The sequence below is a fragment of the Malania oleifera genome, chromosome 12 (genome assembly GCF_029873635.1).
Source record: "Malania oleifera isolate guangnan ecotype guangnan chromosome 12, ASM2987363v1, whole genome shotgun sequence".
NCBI lineage: Eukaryota > Viridiplantae > Streptophyta > Magnoliopsida > Santalales > Ximeniaceae > Malania > Malania oleifera.
This window is the reverse complement of record NC_080428.1, coordinates 62206205-62230738: the sequence shown is the minus strand read 5'-3', so window position 1 is coordinate 62230738 and position 24534 is coordinate 62206205. Positions and strand designations below refer to the sequence as shown.

Sequence of the window (24534 nt, the reverse complement as noted above, 5' to 3'; positions counted from 1 at the left end):
AAGGAAGGAATCAAATAAGATAAGTGAGCAAGAGAGAATGAGCATTTGTGATGATAAACAAAGATGCGAAGTGCCTAAACTTTGTATTCAAAGATTTTTCTACTAAGAACTTGTAAAACCACCAAAATCATGTTTAATCAAGTCTATGGACTCTACTAGCCGTTTTATAGTCATTAAGGTGATATATTATATGTTTAAATTGAAAACTAACCGTTTATAGCCATTGGGGACTGAATCCCGATGCCAATCGTCCACTATTTGACCCTAATCGTCGACTAATGGCCCCCATTTGTTCACTAATTGCCCTCATTCGTCCTATTAACATTTTGCCTGAAATTGTCAATGAATTACCCCAAATTGTTGACAATTATCTCAAATAAAAAAAAGTCATCAATACAAAAGTTGTGGGATTTTTTCTTAACTTTTCATAAATATCAAGATCGTTATTTTTGGACTTTTCTAGCAAAAGTTATGCCCCAAATACTGAAAGGTATTCAGGAAATTTGATCGGTGCATGACTGAGGTTTTAAACCCAACCATTACTAAGTTTGTAAAAGATTATAACACTAAAATGATTTAAAACTTGTCCTTATGAGTTTTCCTTTGAATATAAGATTTATTATTTATGAAAACATATTTGAAAGCTCATTTTGATATCTTATATGCTAGTATGTCCTATATATAGAAATACTTGTTTTTCTTAAGTCTTTAGGACATAAACTTGTTTTGTCAAAACCGAGACTAAGCATGCAAATGTTTATAATACTAGGATGTTAAAAACTTGTCTCTTTTTAAAACATATTTTGAGTATAGGATTCTTTTTTCAAACTCTTTGATTTATCTTTGAAAACTATGAATGTTGAGTTTGTGACTTAGTGAAATCCTATATACTCTTGTGTCCTAGTATGCATGTGCAAAATGCACAACTCTTGCTAAAAAGTTATGCATGAAACAAAACTGTAAGAGTTACAATGAATACTACCTCAAACACTTCTCATTGCATATGATACATATGATTCTACATTAGCTTCGTTGGATGTGCTTGAGTTCTTTTGTGTGAGTGTCCTTTTGATCTTTCCTATTCGAACGTCTACTCGATCCGATCTTTTCCTTTAATCAAGTTTTTCATGTATTCGTCCCTTGTACCTATACTAAACATGATCTGCAAAAATAGGATACACTAGGAACCAAAAAATAGGTTAATATCATCAAAACACATTAAATATGATTATGAAACCACCAAAGCTAACAAACACATCTTTGCATGCATACTTGTATACACATTGTATGCTTGTATACTCACTTGCATGCTTGAAGTAAGTATGGTATATAGAAAGAAGAGGAGAGATAAAGAGAAGAGAGATATCTTATGAAAGGTTGGTTCAATAGTAAAGTTTTTTATCTCATCCGCTCGTGGAGTAGGTATAGCCGAACCAAGTAAAATTTTGTCTCATTTTATTTAATTCTCTATTTATTTTCTTGCAATCTTTTATAACACACACAAGATTATTGTCATGCATGGTTAATTTAGAAGAAAAATAGAAAGAATGGAGAGAAGAATACAATCCTCTATTTTGTTTCATATTGCAACCATATTTACAAAATCCGAGTCAAAAAAATTTATCATAAGGATTGTAATGCCCAAAAAATAATATGCATGGAAGTGTAATATATATATATATATATATATATATATATATATAAAATAACAATAAATTAATTAATTAAAATAATAAATATTATAATGAATAAATATATATATATATAAGAAGACTCGAGATACTTCCTGAGTCTTCAAGACATTTTAATTCCCCCCCTAATTCGTTTCTCTGTGCTCTCTCTCTCTCACTTTCTCTCGTCTCTCTCTCTCTCTCCTCCGTTCAACTCTCTCTCTCCTCAATTTTTTTGGCGAATCGTGCATCGATTGAAGAACAGAAAATACTCTTGGGTTCCAAATTCGACCACCAACATTTTAACTGAAGTGGATTCGTCATAAGCACCACTCCTGGGATAAGGTAAGGGGAATAAATTATGTCAGCTATTTTTTTTTAAAGATTAACCAATTAAATTGTAATATTTGATTATTAAATTATGGTATTTGATTAAATTAGATATTTGGGAATATTTTAGAATTAAGCTAATCTGTAGGTATTTGATTAAATTAGAGTTTTGGGAATATTTTGGAATTAAGTTAAACTGCAAGTATTTGATTAAATTAGATTTTTGGGAATATTTTAGAATTAAGTTAAACCGCAGGGATTTGATCAAATTAGAATTTTGAGAATATTTTGGAATTAAGTTAAACTACAGGGAATTGATTATATCAGAATTTTTGGAAAATAATGGAATTTAATTAATGGATGAATAAAATATGTTTTTCTCAAACAGAATATTATATTGTGAAGTAATACCCATATTGTGTGGCAATGAGATTAACACAGAATATAAATATGACCGTGTTTTTTTATACCGAGTTATAAAATGATAATGTTTAATATAGAGTAATGATTTAACAATGTTTAATACAGTATAATGATATGACAGTGTTGGATGTAGAATAATGGTTTGATAGTATTTAATATAGAGTAGTTGTATGACAGAGTTACAGCAAGATATTATTCTATACAGAACTATGGAATGACAGTAGTTTATACAGAGATAGAGTATGATAATATGTTGTATTCATGTGAATGATTGGACACTGTACCATTACCACTTACAAATACATTCAGAAACTCTCACCTTATACGCAAATTGTATAACATAAATAAGACAAATTATAAAACATGAAACATATAATCTTAAACCATGAAACATATATTTAATAATAACGATAACACACAAATTACGCTTAGGATAACCAAAACTTGTGAATAAAACCACATGACAAAAACATTCACTGAAACATACTGGTGTTTGTTAAAGTGATGGTATGAATGGCTGGTTTGGGGGACAACGATACAAAACTCCTCAAACTCAGCGAGGGAATAGTATGAATAGTAAATTGAGGAACAGCGGTACAAAACGCCTCAATCATGGTAAATGAATGTATGAATAGTTGGTCGAGGGACAGCGGCACGAAACGCCTCAATCATGCAGTAAATGTTAATATGTGTGTAGATTATGTAACTTGTGGATTTATGCGCTTTTGAGCCGAATTGTGAACAGATTATGAATGGCTGGATTGGGGGACGGCGATAAGAAACGCCTCAATCTCAGCGAATGAATTATATGTGTGCATTTCATATAACTTGTGGTTTTATATGTATAAGGTTGTTAAGCCAAATTGTGAACTGATTATGAATGACTGAATTGGGGGATGGCGGTACGAAACGTCTCAATCTCAGCAAATGATTTATATGTGTATAGATCATGTAACTTGTAATTTATATGTATAGGGCTTTTGAGTCGAGTCATGAACTGGAAAAAAAAAAAAATATGTGCTATGAAATTGTATAGGTATGAGTATAGTTTAAATTTCTATTTCATTTAAGTTAATTAAGAGATGAATCATACATACATACATACATACATACATATATATATATATATATATATATATATATATTTATAAACTCATTGTCACACACTGACACTAATTTATTCCTTCTTACTGAGAGGTGTCTCACTCCATCATTATATATCATTTTTTAGATGCCATGAGGAGTATAACAGTAAGCAGAGTGCGTATTGGAAGTGTGGGTTGGACTAGATAGAGAGGTTTAGATTAATTGTTAATCGTATTATTTTGGTCGACCTTGAAATTCTTAGGAATGTATTAAATTGATATTGAAGATATTGTTGATATTTTATTTATGTTTTTGATAAGTTCAGAATTTCATTGTGATACTAGGATGAATTTATTGTTATATTGGGATATTTTAATTGCTCTGGTAATTGTTATGAAAATCTTTCGCAGTGTATTTATGTGGTATCAGAGATTTATTTAAAATAACATTCCGGACCCTAGTTTTGGGTTCAGGTCGTCACATAATAAAAAAAAATTACACTTAATTATGAATATATAGCTCTTAATTGAAAATCTCAAAACATTCTCATATGATCATGATTTTAAAATCAAGACTAGTAGTTAAATCGGTAAGTTAACATAAAAAAAATTATATATATATATATATATATATATATATATATATATACATATTTAAATTACAAAACTAATATTACACGGACCACATATAAATTTTAATTAATATATTATAGCTAAAATCACTAAAAGTCCTTTAAATAAAATTAGTTGTGTGTGTTTATTGTTCTTTACATATACATTATTGCATTTAAATATTATCTTCTTCTTGTACTCATTGTTCTTTACATGTATAAATTATTGCACTAATGAACCAATAATTGTAGTGAGTGCAACGGTAAGCCACTCAAAACATCTATGCCCGACTAAAATATTGTATCTTAATGTGGGAGAACTTGTGAAGGGTCATACGATTGTAGTTGCAACACTAACCTTAACTAGTCATGGCTTATATAACATAAATAGACAAAATTTATTAATGCAATAAAGTGAGAAAATATAAGAAAAATAAAAAATACAGGTAAAATTGACTTTTTACATTGAAAAAAAAAAAGAAAACAAAAAATGAAATAAAAAAGAAGTAGGTCGGCATCTTTAGCTTCAAACCTGCAAACACAAAAGAAAATCCAATTGAAATGTGATAAATGTGAATCTAAAAAAGTGAGTCAATTGAAAATAAATTTGATTGATCAAATGAGGTGCTAATTGATCTAATCAGTATTAAATTGAATGAATCCCTAAGCCTATAAATAGTGGGCTTTTGAGAGACACTAAGATTGGAATACAGAGGCCAGATTGCGACACACTGAAAGAGTTAAAAAGGAATTGTTTATTGAAAAATTGAGAGAGAATTGTTGAGAGTTTGAGTGATTGAAATTGAGAAAGTGAAAGGAAACTGAGGACTCAAAGCCTTGAATTGCATAAAAGTGGAAGAATAGAGGAGTTCGAACAGAGAGAAGGTGCAATTTGCAGATTGAAGAATTTAGAAACAGAGGAATAAAAGGGGTTAGTGCACATTTTTCTTAATTAGTTCAGTTTAAAATTATTTTATTTTTTTTTTGAAATGGTTAAAATTTTAAATAAAATTCCAGGTAGAATTTAATAACAAACCCGGGAATTTGACCCCAATCCGAAAGTTAAAAGACCAAAACCTCATTTGAGTCCGACAACCCGAAAAGGAATACTTGATCCTAAAACCTAGCTCAACTTGACCCGGGTCCAAGTCCATTGACCCACTTTAACCAAGTTTGAGGTTCGGATCAACTTGACCTGGATCCTAATCAGTTTATCTGAAGACCCAGGTTAAACTTGGACCTGGGCCCATTGGCCTTTGACACAGACCCAAACCCATTTATTTAGGTTCAAACCCAAAGCCAAATTATCCTACAGCCCAATCTTAAATCCAAGCCCATCAACCCATGCTCCTGGCCCAATTCAACCATAGTACAAATCCAAATTAGCTAACCCAACCTACCAAGCCCTAACCTAACTTAGCAAGCCAGAATCTAACCTGGGTTAGAACCTAGGTCAAACAAACCCCAATCCTCATTTGGTTTGCGAGAAAATGCAAAAAAAAAAAAAAAAAAACATAGGAAAATCCAAGGAAACAGAAAATAAAACATAGGAAAAAAGAAAAGAAAACTTTTTAAAAAAATAAAATGGGGAAGGAGAAATACTTATCTCTACGGATTTGTTGTTTGGATCTATGAGTGGAGAACTTAGAGCTCTCTGCTCCTGCTTTTTAAATCAAGACCTGCAAAAAAAAAAAGAATCAAAGAAAAAAGTTAGAAAAATCAAAGAAAATCACGAAGGAGAAGAAATAGAGAGCAGAGAAAGACAGAAAGAAAGCAGAGAGAGAGGTTTACGAGAGAAAATGGAGAGAGAAGAGACGAGAGAATAGAGAAGAAAGAGCAAAGAAAGAGAGAAAGAGAGTAGACAGAGGTTTGTGCAAGAAAATGGAGAGAGAGAGAGAGAGAGAAAGAGGTCTGCAAAAAAGAAGGCGAAGAGCAGAGGGAGAGAGTTTTGATAGAGAGAGAATAAGGAAGAGAAAGGGAGAAAATATAGAAAGGTAGAGAAAGAATCGGAGAGAGAGAGAGAGAAAGAGGAAAAATATTTTTATATTAAGTTTTTTTTAAATAATAAAAATATTTATAAAATAGTGGGACACATGTAATCGTACTAGCGGTGACACATGGCGCGTCCAGGGCTGCGCATTTAGGGAGCGGAGTAGCGCAATCCTAGTCGCCCAAACCGTGTTTTCTCTAGACGGTCAGATCATTGTCACATCAGCAATTCGTGCCAAACTCCCAAGGCAAGTCACGTTCAGCCACGTAAGTGGGTGACGTCATTTTGATGTCACCCTATTGCAGAAAATTCAAAAAAACATATATAATAAAAATAAAATAAAGAGGTGCCATGTGTTGCCATTGCTGGGTCAACCAAAGTTGACCCAGTTCAGACCGATTAAATTAGTCTGACTTATTCGAACCGCCAATTAATTTTATATAATTAAAAAATTAATTTTTAATTCATTTTTTATATTTTAAAAATTATAAAAATAGTAACAATTAGAAAAAAAAATTAAAAAACATATTTAAAAATTAGGAAAAATAAATATAAATTATTTGAGTTATTTTGACTTCGATAACAAAAAAAATGAAAACATATACCAAAAATAGAGAAAAAGTCTTTAAAATCCTAGAAATTTTCAAAAAATGTTGAAATAGTTTTAGGAAATTCTAAAAAATCTTGGAAAAATCTGGGATGTTTTAAAGACTCTTTTTCATCAAATTTGATTAATATTTTATATATTATATTTTTGAGTGTGCGTCTTAATGATTAAACAAAGGATAAAAAAGTATTTTAGACTTCGCCTATATTAGTTTTAAGGAGTGTTTATCTAATAAGATCCTCTCTTTTGAAAATCTTTTTAGACATTCATAAATTGCACCTTATTTTACATTTTCTTTTAAATATTTTTTTATTTTTTTAAAGAAGTTAATTAAAACCCTTATGTTCAATTTAGGAATAATTCATAGTTAATTAGGTATCGTTCGTGGAACAAGTGTGTAGGAGGTGCTAGTATCTTCCCCTCGCATAACTGAACTCTCGATCCCAACTTTGATAAATGTAGACCAAGACTACTAGTTTCTTGGCCCTATTAATCTAGAAACCAATCAAACAAATAGTAACTAGGTGACCTAATTACACCTAGGTAAATAACTTGTTAGTAGCAACTCATAAAACTTTTGTTATTATTATTCCTCAACCTTCCAAACTCTTCTCCAGGATGTTACGACATACTTGACATGGCATATCAAATAAATTAGCAATTTGTGAAATAGAATACAGTCACTTTGTTGAGTTCACATCTACAATCTCTACCAACCCTAGAGGCATCATCCTGCAATGGCCTCCTAAAAGGCTTCGCCCCTTGCAATGGAAAAAAGGAATATGCCATCTACAAATACTCTAATTTACCATTGATATGATTATATAATGTTTTCATCATAAGAGAGTCATTTTGATTGAGTGGCAATATTTTAGTAGGTGAAGGTGCAACGCAAGGTGTTTGCCCCTAATAAGACAAGGCATGGTTCTTGCAGGAAAAAATATACATAAATTTCAAACCATTTGTTTTTCTCAGCTTGTAAAATTAAGCTTGAATTAAAAATCATGCCATGAAAACATTGTTTCGATAGTTCAAGAATAGGAGCTTTGTGAGATAATCTCATATAAATTTTTTTTTTTTAAAAAACAATAGGCGTATTACAAGCACACAAGGCATATGGCAGGCAAGACTTCTGAGACATTTGTGTTGAACAAAATGTGAATTCTGTGTTTCTCACTAAACATCCATGCATTATAGGTACTCCTAACATTTCTCCATCATGCCCCTTCTAAACAATTATTCAGCCTAGTGAAAAATTCAAGTACTCCAGATCCATCTCCACCAAAGTTAATAAAGTCTGGCTGGCTTCAATCTTTTTTATTTAGTAAAAATGAGTACACTATTAAAAAAATTCAGCTATTACATTATGGCATTGTCACAACCATCCATCACACCTTGAATAACATCTCTACTATTAATCAAAGAAACCCAGTTTTCAATTGTTATGACATTGTCACAACCATGCATCAGAGGCCCAAGTAAACAAAGTTCGGCTTCAATCTTTTATATTCATTTTTCTTTTCACAAATTTGCATCCATCTACAATGGGCATGAAAGCTTCCCTCTTCGCCCATGGATCACTGAACACCAACCCTACCGATCGCTCAACACAAGCATGCAAAGATGAGGAAAAAATGAAACGAAATACATGCTCTTCTACACCAATAAACTACAAGCATCTTTAAAATGTAATCGTTGAAACTACCCCACCAAAACTACTAAATCATGAGACTTTCTGTACATTTGTAGACTTGAAACAGGGAAAGCGGGATCACATACTGTAGTCTCCATTGAGGTAATTGTCTTCTGGATAATAACTTGTGCAAACAACATTGCCTCCAAATTTCCGTCCAGTTAGATGAGTTCTCGCATTGGCACAACTGCCAACATCAGAGTATTCCAGAAACACCTGCAAGTGAAGTCCACAATTATAAAGTTTACAAAATTTGGTAGCAAATACATATTGATCGTTTCCACCGTATCCTTAAGCAATGAATATTTTCAAACAGAATTGAATAAAACAATTTCTCACTAAACTGCAGTGTAGGCAGAAGTGTACCTAACACCACAGCCATGACTGAAAGAAATTTGCCAATATTTTTAACTTGCCCTCTCACATATGCATCATGCAATCAAGAATTCTGCCTGAAAACCCAAAATTGACTAGGATAAAGCTCAACTCTTGTTTCCCATTTCCCTTCTGCTTAGGCAGCAGTCAACAAGCTACCACCAATAGGCTAGGCATAATCCAGTATGATGCAACTCTACAATGCTGTGTAAATGCCTGAACATACAACTGAAACATACTTATTCGCATAGCAAATGCAGGCCAAATCGAGGTCCATTTTTTTCACACTGGGAGTAAAAGAAATCTTCTCATTTGGTCTTTCTCAAAACCAGCAGTCCAGCACCATAATGATTTAGGAGCTCAAGATACAGAATTCCACAGCAGAGGATGTCTCAACTTCTTTCACATATGAAAACAAGCAATCAATTAAAAGCTTGAACATTAGATAGAAGGAAAAATCAAAAATACCTTTCCGACACCTGCATTCTGCTCTCGATTTGGATTTGGGCGAGGAATAATAACATCCACTAAGGCACCTATTCAATTCACCCAATGATAGTTCTTAATACATTGGACTAACAATATCAAGATCATAAAATAAAAATAGAAACACAATTCGACAAGGCTCCATGCAAAAGAATACAAGACTTGTTTTGGTGTATACAAGGCTAATTGTCCTCGATCACATAGTGATGATAGACATCATGGTTTTATGGCAGTCAAAAGGCAATGCATTCCAAAAACTAAAATATGCTAAAATTAAAAAGTGTAGCTGTTTTTAGCGGATAAGTATATAGAGCTTATTAAAAGCTAAAAATTTCTTTCCCAGGACCATAAAAGAATTCCTTCTGCCTTTTCAGTTATCCCTTAAAATTCTCAAAATACATATGCATGCATGAGACATTCATGAATGCACATGCATGCATGCACTTGCACACACATAATGCACATATATGTATCTAAGTATATGCACAGATGCGCACTCATATTTACATATATGCATGTATATATTACACGTACAGACACATGTATCTCAAATATCTTGGATTTCTCTAAGATTGGAAGAAAGACAACATGACAAAAATGAGGAAGCAATTTCCTCTAGGAACATAAAATCGAAGCATCTAAAAACAAAAATACCAAAACAAAATGCACACAATCGTAAAATCATTCAAAGAATGTGCACCACTTTCAACTAGATCAGAAAATTTAATGCAAACAGAAGCAATTAAAGAACCATGTAAAGTTGGAATAGATCTATACTAGAAACAATTCTAACTCAACTGCATTGCAAAAATGGCAAGAGAACCCAAATTGTCTCCCATCTGCAAACACAGAATTTGAGAAGCACCTAGGTACAAAGCGCGCCCGGGCACAAATGTTCACACCTAAGGTAGTTTGAAGCGAGGAGCCCCACATCAAGCACAAGCCAACTGATATTACTCTCTTTTCCATTTTGGCTTTTGATTTTACAGGTAAATAAGGGAATACGCTCCAATAAAATTCAATAAAAGTACCAAGATAATCAAATTTACTAAAGAATAAGTCAACTCTCCCTTTTAAGAACAAAATTATAAAATTTCTGAACAGTTTAGCTCACCCAACATCAAGTTTGAGGACATCTCTCTAAAACCAAATTATCAACACTGATCTCTCTTTTTTGATAACAAAATCATAAAAATTCAGAATTAATTGCTTAATGAACCAAAAATCTCAAACTACAGCAAATTTTCATTGTGGTCCCAACGTCATTTTATTTTTTCTTTTTGTTTGAAATTTAATTCCTAAACATGTATTCGTTGCAATTTAGAACCTGCATCTATGCCCTGTCCATTTCTGGCACCTCAGTTACACGACCTCATTTGGCATTTTCAGTTGCTAGCATATATTCAAAATGATGGACAAGGGCACTAATTGAAAATCATAATTTCCATGCTCTTCCCATTCGCTTTTGAGAGTTTTACTGCTGATAACAACTAGCCACGATGTACTCCACAACCTAACAATCTGACCCATACCATCAGCTAAAAAGGCCATGTGAGATCACAAAATCAAGGAAAGTACAAAAGCATCAACAGAGGTCTGATATTGCAAAAAGCATATAAGTTTGCAATCAAATAGTAAAAATCAAAATATGGGGGAAATAATCATGGTTGTCAGAAGCACAATCCAGGTCATACGATCCTAAAAACCTACTTTGTCAAAATAATCCAGATTCTACAGAGAAATCACAAATTTTTAATATCTTACAAGAATTGTAGTAGGGTTTGTTGGACCAATGGGGTAAATATGATTGTGGTAGAATGATAAGATCTTAGAAAAATTTATATTTTGGACTCTAATATACTGCTTAAACCAAAGATTTGGTATTTCCAAATAATTTGTAACCAAAAAAAAGCGCCTAGAAAGTGCTTTTGTTTATAAGTTTATTTGATATTAACAAAAGTATGAACACAAATTAATTTTTACTAGCTTAATTATTGTTCAACAGGTGCTTCAAACATTAATATTAAGTTTGGGACACAAATTAGTACACCAACACATTTTATAATAATGATGATGGCAATATATATTTATTATATAGAAAAAGAACAAATTCAATACTAGAGAAGAGGAGAGCATAAACAGGATCCTCACGTTGAAAATAAAATCAAAAACTACTACAGACAAAGAAACAAAAATGGGGACCCTATGGAGTGGGAGTTTGGAAATTCATCAAGGCAGGGATGATTTTTTCCAATTTGTGACATTCCAAGTGGGAAATGGGACCAATGTTTAATTCTGGCTAGGGCTGCAAATGAACCAAGCCACTTGTGGCTCGATAAGGACACGTTCAAGCTCGTTTATTATCTAAATAAGCAAGTTCCAAACCTAATTTTTAGGCTCAGTTGTAAACAAGCTAAGCATGAGCACAGCCAGGCTCGGCTCGTTTCGACTTGTGAGCAAGTCGATAACTGGTTCGAATGGGCTTGTTTATTAGGCTTGTTAAGGAGCACGGTAATAAGCTCGTTGAGTTGACCCAATCCCAAGAGTCCAATACTGGCCTAACTGCCCAAGGAGAAAGGCATAAATTCTGGCTAGACAAAATGAGTGGATGAAATTGCTATTATTAGGCCGGCCATTTACAAAATTTCAGCCTGAGCCTGAACCTGAGCTCACAAATGAGCCAAGCTCGAGCTTGAACACGAGCCAATATTTAACAGTAATCTTAAAGTTGTCTTTCCTTCCATATATAGCTTGGCTTGTGAAAAAAATTCCCTTATCAGTCTTCATCTCCAAATCATTGATCAAGGAATTTTCTGGAATATTCTTCCTACTAGGGGAGTGGCAATTTGAAACTTTGCACTCTCTTGACTTTTATAGAATTCTCTACAAATTCCATTACCAAATCATCCCCAACGAACCCAAATGGGTTTTTGACTATTAAACCTTTCTTAAAAAAGCTCTCATCAATGGGAACAAATTGCAACAACTCCCCTTGGATTCACATTTGGAGGACAGCATCCCCTTCAAAGGTTACCTTTTTTTTTGGGGGGGGGTTGGAGTTTGTACGTTGAAAATATTTTAACCCTTGACAATCTGCATAAAATAGGTCTCACAGTCACAAATAGGTGTTTTCATTGTACGGTTGATGCAGAATCAGTCTACTACATTCTTCTCCACTGCCTCTGGACAAGGAACTTGTGGAATTTGATTCTATCCTTGACTGGACAGCAGTGGCTTATGGCAAATTCAATTGGAGGGGAGATGGGCTTGGAAAGGTATCAAAGCCACCAAGGAGAAGCGAATGGCTTTGAACCTCATCCCTCTCGCCATATTTTGGTGTGCTTGGAAAAAAAGAAATAAGAGAGCCTTCAAAGATACAAGTACTCTGCTTCAGACTTGCAAGGACCAATGGATTGTTGTTGTCTCTAGCTGGCTTAGTGGGCAAACTGTTAATGATCATAATGTAATCCTTGATGTCTTGTGACGAAATATGCTTCAAAACAACCTCACCCCCACCCCCTTGAGGTTCACCAACATGATACTAGAGTCCCTTGACATTTAAATTTAATGGCACTAATAGTTGACCTCCCATGAAAATTTGGTATATCTTTTTTTATATTAGGAAAGTGAATGTATAATCATAGTGAGGATACAAGTCCTCAAAACAGAAGGAAAAATAAACCAAAACAAAAAACAGAGAAAAAAATAAAAACGAAAAACAAAACAAAAATAAAAACTGCTACAAGCAGCCAAGAAAACCCCTTTTTAATCCCCATAGTTCACATAACATTTTAAATTAGCTGATTCCCTCAATACCCTTCACCTTAAATTTGCCACCGTCAGCGTCAAACCTAACTTCATTTCTGCCTTGATCAGATGCACTAATGAAAGAAGGTGCACATATACCTACGAAGAAACATACTGGGCACTTGCTACTATATTCATTTTTCCAAATCTTTCCAAGATTTAGATGCTAGTTCCAAAAAATGCAACACGTCAGCTGACTTAGTTGGTCAACTAACAAAGGGAGTTTAAGTGTCGCCATATTAAACTTTAAAGGGAAGTCAAGAGTTATTTTTTAAACATTAGGGAGGTTTTGCGTATTTTTGGCAAACCTCAAGGGAAGTTAGTATATTTTTCCCTAAAAATAATGATATTCTATACATTTCAAGTATTTACTCCTCAAACCTCAAGGGAGGTTAGTATATTTTTCCCTAAAAGTAATGATATTCTATATGTTTCAAGTATTTACTCCTCCATTATAAGTTGTTTTAATCCAGTTAATAATGCAACAATTTGACCTTTGATCAATTTGTCATACAAGGGATCTACACTTTGAATTACTTTAGTTGTGATTTTCTTAGTTTCGTACACTTACTAACCAAGTTTCTTGGCCTATACCATTGAAATTTATGAAAATATAATGTAGAAATTTAAACTTTATGATCTTATGAATTGATCATGCTAAACACCATGGTGATAAATTTAAACATCTTTACATAAACATGAAAAATTAACCACTATTTGAAATTTTTTTGATAAATAAGAAAAGGATAACTTACCAAAAATATTAGAAATTAAAATACTGGGAAAAAAATTATTTCACACTAGTCCTTAAGGCCTCGATCAAGATCTAGCCACATAAATGATTTCTAGATTTTGATAAACTAGTAAACCCATGCAATAAATGAGATATTTCACTATTTAAATTGCAAATATACATATAGTTGTTAGAATTGTACGATTCTCGTTTCGAATCGTATGATTCGTATTGAGAAAGGCATAAATCGATTCAAATCACATGGGAGAATTGTAAATGGCGGTGAATCAAGGTGAATCATAAGATTCACCTTGTGAATCGATGAATCGATTGAATCGTACAACTCATAAGATTCAGATGCAACTTCTCTAAAGCCCAACTTAAAGATTTTTTAACTTTTTCCTTTTTCCTTTTTCTCATGGTGGCCTTCTATTTGCTATTTACATGAGTTTTGTCCTCCAAAAGGGAAGAAAGAAGTTTGTTGGCCCCCTCATTCTGCACTTCTTAATTCTGTCATTAGATAAGATTAGAAGAAAACTAGAGTAAGAGAAAGAAACTTGTCTTGAGAAGAAACCAGAGTCAACTAGGTGGGTGAGCTTTTGGTTGGCACATTGCCCTCTCCACTCCTCTAGATTTAAAATCTGATCTTCATTAATTTTTATATTTTAGTAAGTTTTGTTAATGTTTTTATTTACTTTATCTTCTTGTTTTAGTTACTAACTTACTAGAGCAAGCCCATGCATTAAAAATGACTTTCCTTATTAAACACCATAAAGTTCAATTTTTTATTGTTTTTCATTGATTCATTCCCTTAAAAACCATAAAGTTCAATTTTTAAATTGAGTTTTTCTTGTTTCCTCACCTTATTGTTTTTTAAAGAAAGCATGCAACATGCACATGAATTTTTTATTGTTAAGCTTGTACAGACTTACACCATAAGCATGAATTTCAATTTTTAAATTTTGTGTGCCCTTATCCTACTTTTTAGCGTATCTTGAACTCTTAGACTTAGTACTTTAGTTTTGAGTCACATAACAAGCGTTATAGCTTAACTTGATACTTGATAGAGGTGGAATGGTTAGATCATGGTATATCTTGCTTATATGGCTAGTTTTCCTTTCATATCAATATATATATATACGAGTTAAATAGATCATTGTAGGGTTTAGACCTACAAAACTTACTTCAAAGGCAAGCGCCACTCCAATTATCAACATGGATAATCCGTATTTGTTGAAAATTCAATGTATTTTACAATTTTACTTGCTTTATATTCATGCAAATCTTATCAATTTTTCAAATTTTGCACCAAACCCTACAATTCAATTCGATTCTCAATTCATGAAATTGGGATTTCGATTCAAGATTCAAATCTTGATTTGACAACTATTATATGCATATACATGTGTGTGTGTGTGTGTGTGTGTATTGTTATCTCTTAATCTAGGTATCTCAATAGTCAATTATTAAATTTAATTTAACTAATTAATCTCATTTAATGAATGTGTTTACATTTTAATCTAGCTGTCTCAAGAGTCATTCTTCAATTTAATTTAACTAATAAAAAATTCTAATTCATCACAAGTAATGTAACATCACATGATTTGTTTAAGTGAGAAAAAGTTAACTAATGTCAACAAATGATGGGATGCCACATCACATAAAAAAATTTCTTTGTGATTAATAGCAAAACTTTAACTAATTAATCCCATTTAATGAACATGTTTGCTTTTTTAAAAGAGCCCAATAAACAGTATTTTAAATTGTGTGGGTCAATATAATAAATGTGTATCTTAAATTATCTGGGCCATTATAATAAATATATTATTCATCTACTAAATTGTATAAATAATTTTTGATTAGTTTTATAGTTTTGTTTTATTTTTTAAATTCAGAATCACCAGAAATTATAATGGGCACTTTGGAAGCCAAAGAAGGTCCTTTGTTTTATATATATAGTCAACTCTATAATAACATATCTCAACTTTATCTAGAATTTTCCCAAATATTTTAGGACCATGAAAGTAAGATATTTTTTCTTGTATTGATAATAAAAGAAAAATTAGAAAATATATAGGGAAAAAAGGGAAGGTACATTGTCCGGGGACAAGGAGTCCACCAAATAACAACAGGAAAAAAAAAAAAAAAAAACACAAGTTCACAAAATAAAACTGGAAAATATTAACCACGGAAACCCCTCTTCAAACCCTTCCATAATAATTTACCAAACGTCAAATTTGTTAATTCCCTTTGACCCTTCATCTTTTGACTTTTGCCACCATTTCCTCCTACTTCAAATCAATTTTGTCCAAAAGAATTGAAGCTTCTAATTCCATCTCTTAGGGATCTCCTCCACAGGAGTAGACAAAATTCCATCCCTATTCTCTAGATTGTTAACCAACCCATCATTATCAAAAATAGACACTCCCTCCAATCTTTCCAACAGGGGAAGATGAATATAAGATAAATCCCCTACTTTTCCGCAAGAATCAAAAATAAATCTATATTGTTTTCAAATCTCATCCAACAACAGCCCCCTACCAAAAACTCACTAATATCATCACTTTCTGTGGTACCCAAAAAAAAATAAAACCATTTCTTTGCCTTCTTTTCTTTTCTTACCCCATTGCTACGCCCAACCTCCTTTGAAAGAGAGCCTTTCACTATACTAAATTCTCCTTTTGAAACTCCCCTTAAAACCTTTGCCACTGTCTCACCAGAATTTTCTCTCCTCTTCAAACACTTTTCTCATCTCAGTGCCCATACAAGCCGCCTTTTGATGAGCATACATCTTACATCCCTCAAATCTGTCAGAATTAGGACAAAAAAATCTGCAATAAACCCCAAAGCAGCTTCTGGTTTGTTACTCCTTTCCACCCGATCTTTTAAACCCTCTTCAGGACTAATCGCATTTTTAGCACCACAATCTAGTTTTGACTCTGAACTGCTAGAATTCTGGATTTGATCCGAAGCTCGTTCAGCTCAATTTGTAAATTGGTTTGCTGGAGACTGGAATTGGATTCCATTATGGAAAGGTATAGAATCCTCCTCCCACTGCTCTTCTCCTGAATTCTAGGGACTCAAATCTTTCCCATTACTGGGATCCAACAAATTACCAGGATCCCCCATTTCCCAAACCAACAGCGTGACTACCACCATAATGCTTCAGTGTAGAGCCCAAATAATGGGATCCTCCTTTAGACTCCTCATTAGAACCCAACTCAGACTTACCTTAACCTTGGGCCTGCTCAAACAAATGCCCAGTTTTGGTTAAAAAGATGTGCCTCCTTTTTCAATTAATTGGACCAGGACCAAAACAAGAAAAATACCACCCGCAAACTCCTCTTCGCAATCTACTCCCTGAACGCAACCCCAGTTGCCTCTGAAACACAGCCCCCACCAGAACCCCAGCTTCCTTCTCATTAAGCCTCACTAAATTCCCTCTTCAATGCTAAGAATAGGCTTTAGATCGCTACGCCCACAGCACCATCCATGGGAGTTCCACTTCCCGAGGCCGAGGAGCCTACCCTCCCAATGGTTGGGGATGAAGATACTTCTGATGGATCTTCACGCACAGCCACGGAAGTCAATCCGTTTGCCCATCAGGCTCAACAGTGACGATCTCACTGCTTGAAGACAACAGATTGAGAATCTGGTGTCATCACTCACAGTCCAAGAAAGGTAGTCCTTTCATTGGCAAACGGTCTTTGATTATTTGCAATGAACTGTCTTCAGAGCCCAGGTTCATTCATTTGAAGCGCATCTCCACACCTACAGCACCTCTCTTCTCTTCTGACCAACATACTTTGAATTCCCGAGAAAAAGAAAGGAGTAAAACTATAAAAGGACGAGAGATCTCAAAATCAGAAAAAGAAAAGTGGGAAAAAAAAAAAAAAAGCAACTAGGACAACGTATTAATTTTTTTCACTCTTGTCACACTCCAATCCAACTTCCCAGCCTCTTGGAGCAGTCAATCTCAAGCCCATTTTATCAAGAAATTATAAATAAATTCAATTCAATTAAATTCCAAAGCAAGAACAGCAGCTGATCATTCTGCATTGATTTAATTCATTGCACCCTAGTAGAGCTTTAGCAGAATTCACATGTACCATCCATATAAATATTAATATAATTTTTTTACAAATTTAAGCATCTTAACAGTCCTTTATACGTAAGTCTTCATCAACATGCACCTCATCTTCCATAGGCATGTATCTTTTGCACCTCAGTGTTCCTTGCATTTTGCGCAAACATGTTTTGTGCACATGCATGCACACATGGCATGCATTCGTATGCACAAGAGCACACAAACATACACATGGATTCATGCGTGCACTCTGAACCAAGGCCTTAAATTTCGATTTTAACTAAAGTTTTGAGGCTTCAAAGTACTGAAATTTCAAATTGATGTTAATTCCGATTTCAATTTTTAAAAAAAATTAGTAATAAAGCATGGAATTTTCTAATGAACTCTTTAACAACTATTACTAGACATAATAATGTGAGATTTAGAACAAGAATACTATAATAGTGATTATTAAAATATCACTATTATAAGGTGCAATAACAGTGATATAATAATCATATTAAACATTTCAACTAATTCAAATGAGATTCATATATCAATTGAATATTATTTATTATTATACAAAACAAAATTTAGACACAAATGGTTAAATTAAATGTCAGCTAATATCTAAGTTTAATTTTTCATATAATTCCAAAAGCCTAAGAGTTGTAAATTCATAACTTTCTTGACATGATATTTAGATTTCAAAAGAAAAAAGAGAGAGAGAGAGAGAGAGAGAGAGAGAGAGAGAGAGAAGATCAGAGAAAATTTTCAGTTTAGGTTTTGAATTTCAAATTCAAATATCCAGAAAATTTTACTCTATAGTCAAAGTTTTGACAAATTTAGCTGAAATTTTGAGATTTTGATAATTTTTGAATAATTCGTGAAAATTTTGACCAAAAATTTTGAATGGAAATTTAGATTTCAAGGGTGGTGGAAATTTCATGGAAATTTAAGACGATGCTCTGAGCAAAGAATGGACATGCATACCAAACTTTGCACCTTCTTCCTTCATGTCCTCTAGTATCTCTTCATACTCTACATCATCCCTCAGTTGATCACTAGTAATCACCTTTACAACATAGTGGGAAAAAAAAGGTCAACAGGAAGCAATTAATTCTGTGGAAACCAAAAAAATATAAAATACAAAGAAATATTCTCCAAGCCAATTCAACATGAGGTGAAAAACACAAATATATATATGTTAATAGTATCATTGATTCAGTATATGTAGTGAATAATACCTCTGTCAAGCATAATATTTTGGTTGGCATGTCCAGTGTTGCTGTTGATGCTATGCCTACACCATGTAGATTTACACCACCAGGTTGCATGGCTATTTTCTACAACCAAAAATATAAACAAGTTTAGAATGTAGATAAGAGACAGAAACAGAGATTGCACACTGGGGGGGGAGTGGAACGTAGTGCACATATGGTTGCTTTACCTGCATGCCTATATGCTGCTGTGCCTGCGCCAATATGTTTTCCCGTTCTGACTTTGTCAGCCCACTTCAATAAAATTCAAGTAAAAACAAAAGGTTCAGGCAACACAGATAACTTCTTATATTATTCAAATATGCATATTCGCATTTCTATAGTGGCTATTTCATATATTTACATATCATCCATTCCAATAAAATGCCATCCAAACAAAATCCGAAAAACCAGCTGCAAACAACACCCAACATCTGTTCCCAACTAAACATATACATGCATGCATGCATGCATGCATGCATACATACACACATACATTATATATATATACATACAAATATATATATATATATATATATATATATATATAGAAAATAAAATGGAAGGCTATTGCAAAAATGTAAGGCTGCAAACTATAGACCCATCATGGTCAACCCTTTCCCTCAGACCCTGCATTCCCAGGAGCTTTGTGCACCAGGCTGCCATATATATATATATATATATATATAATACACACACACACTTAGATCAAAAAGCATATTCTAGCATTATAAATATTAGATTTATTTGATGGGGTTTATTAAAAAAATTACTGAGATAATTGAACAAGAGTTATTATGATACTCGCTTTACTTGACTGAGTTGACTCTTAATGTTTGTAAAAAAGATGCACCCTCTCCACCAAAAAATGGCTTATTAACACTGACCTTGGAGTAGCACGCCTGACAGTTAAAGTTTTGTCGCCCATTTTCAAGCCATCGAGATTTTTACAAGCCTCATCTGTCACCATAGGATCCTGAAGTGCTTGTTCGTTAGCTGAACATATAACAGAAGAAAGGACACTCCAGAATTATACAGCAGGTAGTATGTTATGGAATGGAGAGACGAGGTTGCAAAATCATCAAGCATCTTCTAAAAGATGCAAAAATAAGCTCCACCATAAGATTCAGAGACATGCTAACTCAGCCTGCAATTTTTTATTGCTTAATGCTTTATCCATAGTACAGAGTAAATGCATGTACTTATCAAGACAAAAACTAAATTGGAAAATAAAAATATTGGGCGACTTCAATTTGACAGCAATTGAAGTCTAGTTTCTAAACTTTGACTTCACCTGGTATATGCAAAAGCCATATCCTTTAGAGTTTCCCGTGTCTCTATCCTTAACGAGGTCGAAACCACGCAAAGGTCTGCAATACAATAAAAGTATCATATGAGAACAGACACCATAATTTGACAAACAATTTACATGAAAGCAAGAATCCTACAGCTTTGTCAAATCATGCAGGACTTTGAGAGAGAGCACAACAAGAAGACAATAGTTTACTCTTTTTCCAATGAAAATACATGGAATTTTTCTCCAGATTTGTTTCTCAGTCTCAGTTTCTGATTTTCTGACTTTATAAATTGGGCCAACACCCCTTTGGTTGCCCTTAATGCAAAAGTTTATATCATCTAAAAAGGTGAGGAGGAAATTTATGGACTTGCATATGAGGCTCCTACCCAAATGACTCCAGCAATTCTCGAATCTGGGCTTCAGTTAAGTTGTAGGGCAATCCACCCACAAAGATACGGTCAGGTCCATCTGCTCCACTAATTGCACTGCCAATCAAACTGAGGTTAACAACTGCTCTAAAAATCAATCACAAAGTAAAGAGATTTTTATATGCAATTATCATATTGTTGGGAAAGAAATAAAATAATAACAAAACCAAGCCTTAAGTCTCACTAGGTGGGGTCAGCTACATGAAGTTATTTTAGGTCTACTCCTAGTCCTACCCTTTCTATTGCCCCTCATAGTAACTCACTCACTCTTCCTCACTGGCGGCACTATATGGCCTACGTTGCAAGTGCACAAACCATCTAAGTCGTCCCTCCCTTATCTTCTGCGGGAGCTACGCCTAAATTAACGCGAATATGTTAATTTCTTAATTTACCTTTCAATGTTATACTATTCATCTAAGCATTCTCATCTCGGCAACTTTTACTTTTTGGATATGTTGTTTCTTAGTCGCCCAACATTCTGATCCATATAGCAAAGCTAGTCTTACAACCGTCCTATAAAACTATTAATTTTAAGGGTATTCTATGATGACAAAGCACATTTGAAGAACTTCTCCATTTTACCCAACTTACTATAACTCTATGCATTACATCCTCTTCAATTTCTGTTTCAGCTTGCATAAGAGTCCAAGATATCGAAATCTACTAGTGCTATTTATTTCTTCATCATCAAGTTTAACTTTGTCTCCAATGTTCCTCCTACTATTCCTGAAATTACATTTCATATATTCTATCTTGTTTCTACTTATCCTAAAGCCTCTCGATTCTAAAGCTTCTCTCCATGATTCTAACTTAGCCTTTACTCCACCCTTAGTTTCATCAATTAATACAATATCATCTACAAGAAAAATATACCATGAAACCTCATTTTGGATACTCCTAGTCAGTTGATCCATCACTGAAGCAAAAAGATAAGGGCCCAAAGCAAATCCTTGATGTACACCTATTGTAATTGGTTTTATAGTCTCTCCACCTATAATTCTTACACTAGTCATTACCGCATCATACATATCCTTAATGACATCAGTAAGCCCACTACATAAACCCTTTTTTCTAAAACTCACCATAGAACTTCCCTGGGTACCCTATCCCAGTGAAGCCACTAGGTTGGTTGGACCCAAGCGTCGAAACGGTGGTTGGACAAGCAATATCAACATAATATCATCAACATCATTATCAAAGATGATACTACAAATATGTGGTTATAGACTCATAATCACCTACTAGCTACTTGTAATAAAAAAATCATTGAAAATAATTTAGATGAAGTTTAAAATTTATATGCTAAAAATGTTCATAATCACCCATTAATAAAATCATAGCCAAAAATAATTAATAAGAAAAATTTAGAACAATTTTATGGGACTTCTCCTATTACTTATCAAATATTCTTGAAATATATATTATATATAATTATAATTATGTTCTCATTATAGGACTAAAAAACATATTCAATGGCTGAGGGAGAATTTTTTATTGTGTGTAGAAATATTATATATACAACTGGTACAATTTCTTACCACAAAAGAGAAGATCTGACAAGGCACCCATCCTCTCCCACAGACCCAGGTTCAAATTCCCCCCTTGCATGGTTCAACATTTTTTTGCTGTAAATATGAAAACAGACCGGGTCAACCCAACTGGTCCATCAGGTTTGGTCGAGTTATGCGGGGCTGCCCAGTTTTGGCCACGGGTAGATTTGACACATTTCGAGTTTAGGAGGTAATCTGAACCAGGACCCTGACTGGTCCCAGTCCAAGAGGATGGTCCAGTTTGGTTTTCAAAACCATGGTTTAAAGGTTAGCTTCACTCTATTTGCATCTAATAGGGTTCATCCGACAGATAATCCTTCCTTCATTACCCCCTACCTCCCAGGGTTTAGGGATAAGGCGGTCCATGGAACTAGGCCAAATTTTCAATTTTTTTATAAGTAAAAAGACTTCCTATAACCAATAGGCAATGGTGCCAAAAGAGAAGGCAAAGCCCATGGATAAGATCAGTATAGTCCAACTTGAGCGAAAGAGAAAGAGAATCAACTCTCATACTGAAGAATCGTCATTAGTTTCCCTTGGATTTTTAAGGCTCAAAGGTTTTGGGCATGCACTTCAAACTTTTTTCTTGTTTTGATAATATGCACTTGATACAATTACTGAATGAATACTTTTCTTTTATTTCATACAATGAAACAAGAAAAAAATCAGGAAACAGAACGGATTTGATTTCAGTCAAGGCATTAACAAGCATTAATATCTTTGGTATCTTAATTTCCAGAACAAACCAAGTGTTGATTTTGACCTAAAGACACCATAAGCATTTTAATAAAGGTACTTGTGTGGCTACTCAAGCAAGAAAGAAATTCTTTCAATCAACAATCTTTCCAGTAGATGATTGGGCCAACTCACCCTGGTTTCAGTCCAACAGCAGCTAAGTTAAGGTCAGGACTTGGTTGGCTAGGACCGAGTGCAGCAGCTAAAGCAGGGTTGTAGTCTGTAGGCCTTCGAACCCTCACAGAAACGCCCTAGCAAAATAAATGATAAAAAATAAGAAACCAATAAAAAGCATGTCAGAACCAATCAGAAGAACTCTTAGAAAGCTTAGTAACATCACATCCAGAATAAATAAATATACAGACACACATAAGGGAGTTGAGATTATTGAGGGGATCAATAACTGGTCATTCAAGAATTTGAGGATAGTTGGGCCCAATTACAGACTTCAAAATGTTATAATTACAGTGGTCAAACTGTATTGCTAACAAAGTTATGGGTCCCTAACTATATAATTTTCTTTCAAAACATAATAAAATAAAAGGGCAAATAATATATATTTGCAGATGCTCCCCCATTGCATGCTGTAGTTCTGCCCATGCATGCACATGCAATAGGACGCGCAGAGAGAGAAAGGGAGAGAGAGAGAGAGAGGGAGAGAGAGAGAGCTTGAAATTAGAGTAGCATACCTCAAATACAATCCCATCTAAGGCCATTGCATTACTTGCTTCTTCAACAGTTCTCATCTCCACAAATGCAAACTTCTTTTCATGATTGATGTAAACATTGACAACCGCATCACCTACAAATACAAATACTCACCACACCTCAACAAATGGAAGAAAGGCTGGAATATAAATAAAAATGAATACATGTCTAGCACTCACACGACACATATGAAGGACAAATTTTGAGTAAATTGACTCAACTAACCTGGACCAGCAGAATTTCCTCCAATTGCAATCATAATGTGACTAAAAAATGTTGCAATTGTCTGTTTCAACAAAAACAAGGAAAACATTTTTAAAATGATTTAAAGATAGCACGAAATATTTTTAAAATTATAAATAAATATTTCCAGGGATAAATGAATTCAGATCTAAACAGAGTTAGTTTTACAGACAAACAAGTCAAATTAAGTTTATAAGAATTAAGAAGACTCCTATCTCTGCAATAAAAATAAAATCTTCTAACAAAAAAAAGTCTGTTTCCTTCGACTAAAAGCAGCTTCAATTAATCTATTTTAATAATTTTTAAAATGTATTTTTTTAGCATCACTGCATGTATTCAAGACTAGCACTGCACAACATCAAAAAGTAGAGCAAATATGAAAAGTACAAGTGCAATCTAATGTTCAAGACTTAAAAGTATAATACTGATACATATATA

General features: G+C 33.6%; 1 protein-coding gene across 4 annotated transcripts in view; it reads right to left on the bottom strand.

Moving 5' to 3' along the window:
• Positions 1–7991: 7991 nt before the first annotated feature.
• LOC131145033 (splicing factor U2af large subunit A-like) overlaps positions 7992–24534 on the bottom strand; it is a 36304-nt gene continuing 19761 nt past the window's right edge. For 2 of the 4 annotated variants that reach the window (XM_058094064.1, XM_058094066.1), the window contains exons 8-18: positions 24079–24139; positions 23835–23947; positions 23281–23396; positions 20819–20917; positions 20430–20505; positions 20023–20111; positions 19327–19390; positions 19124–19222; positions 18870–18951; positions 9253–9320; positions 7992–8625 (exon numbers count right to left, since the gene is read on the bottom strand). In XM_058094064.1, the coding sequence (XP_057950047.1) occupies positions 8488–8625; positions 9253–9320; positions 18870–18951; positions 19124–19222; positions 19327–19390; positions 20023–20111; positions 20430–20505; positions 20819–20917; positions 23281–23396; positions 23835–23947; positions 24079–24139 (1005 nt within the window). In that variant the 3' untranslated portion in view covers positions 7992–8487. Of the gene's footprint in view, positions 8626–8813; positions 9001–9252; positions 9321–18869; positions 18952–19123; positions 19223–19326; positions 19391–20022; positions 20132–20429; positions 20506–20818; positions 20918–23280; positions 23397–23834; positions 23948–24078; positions 24140–24534 lie in introns of those variants that run through there. The other 2 variants (XM_058094065.1, XM_058094067.1) reach the window with 2 other exon arrangements.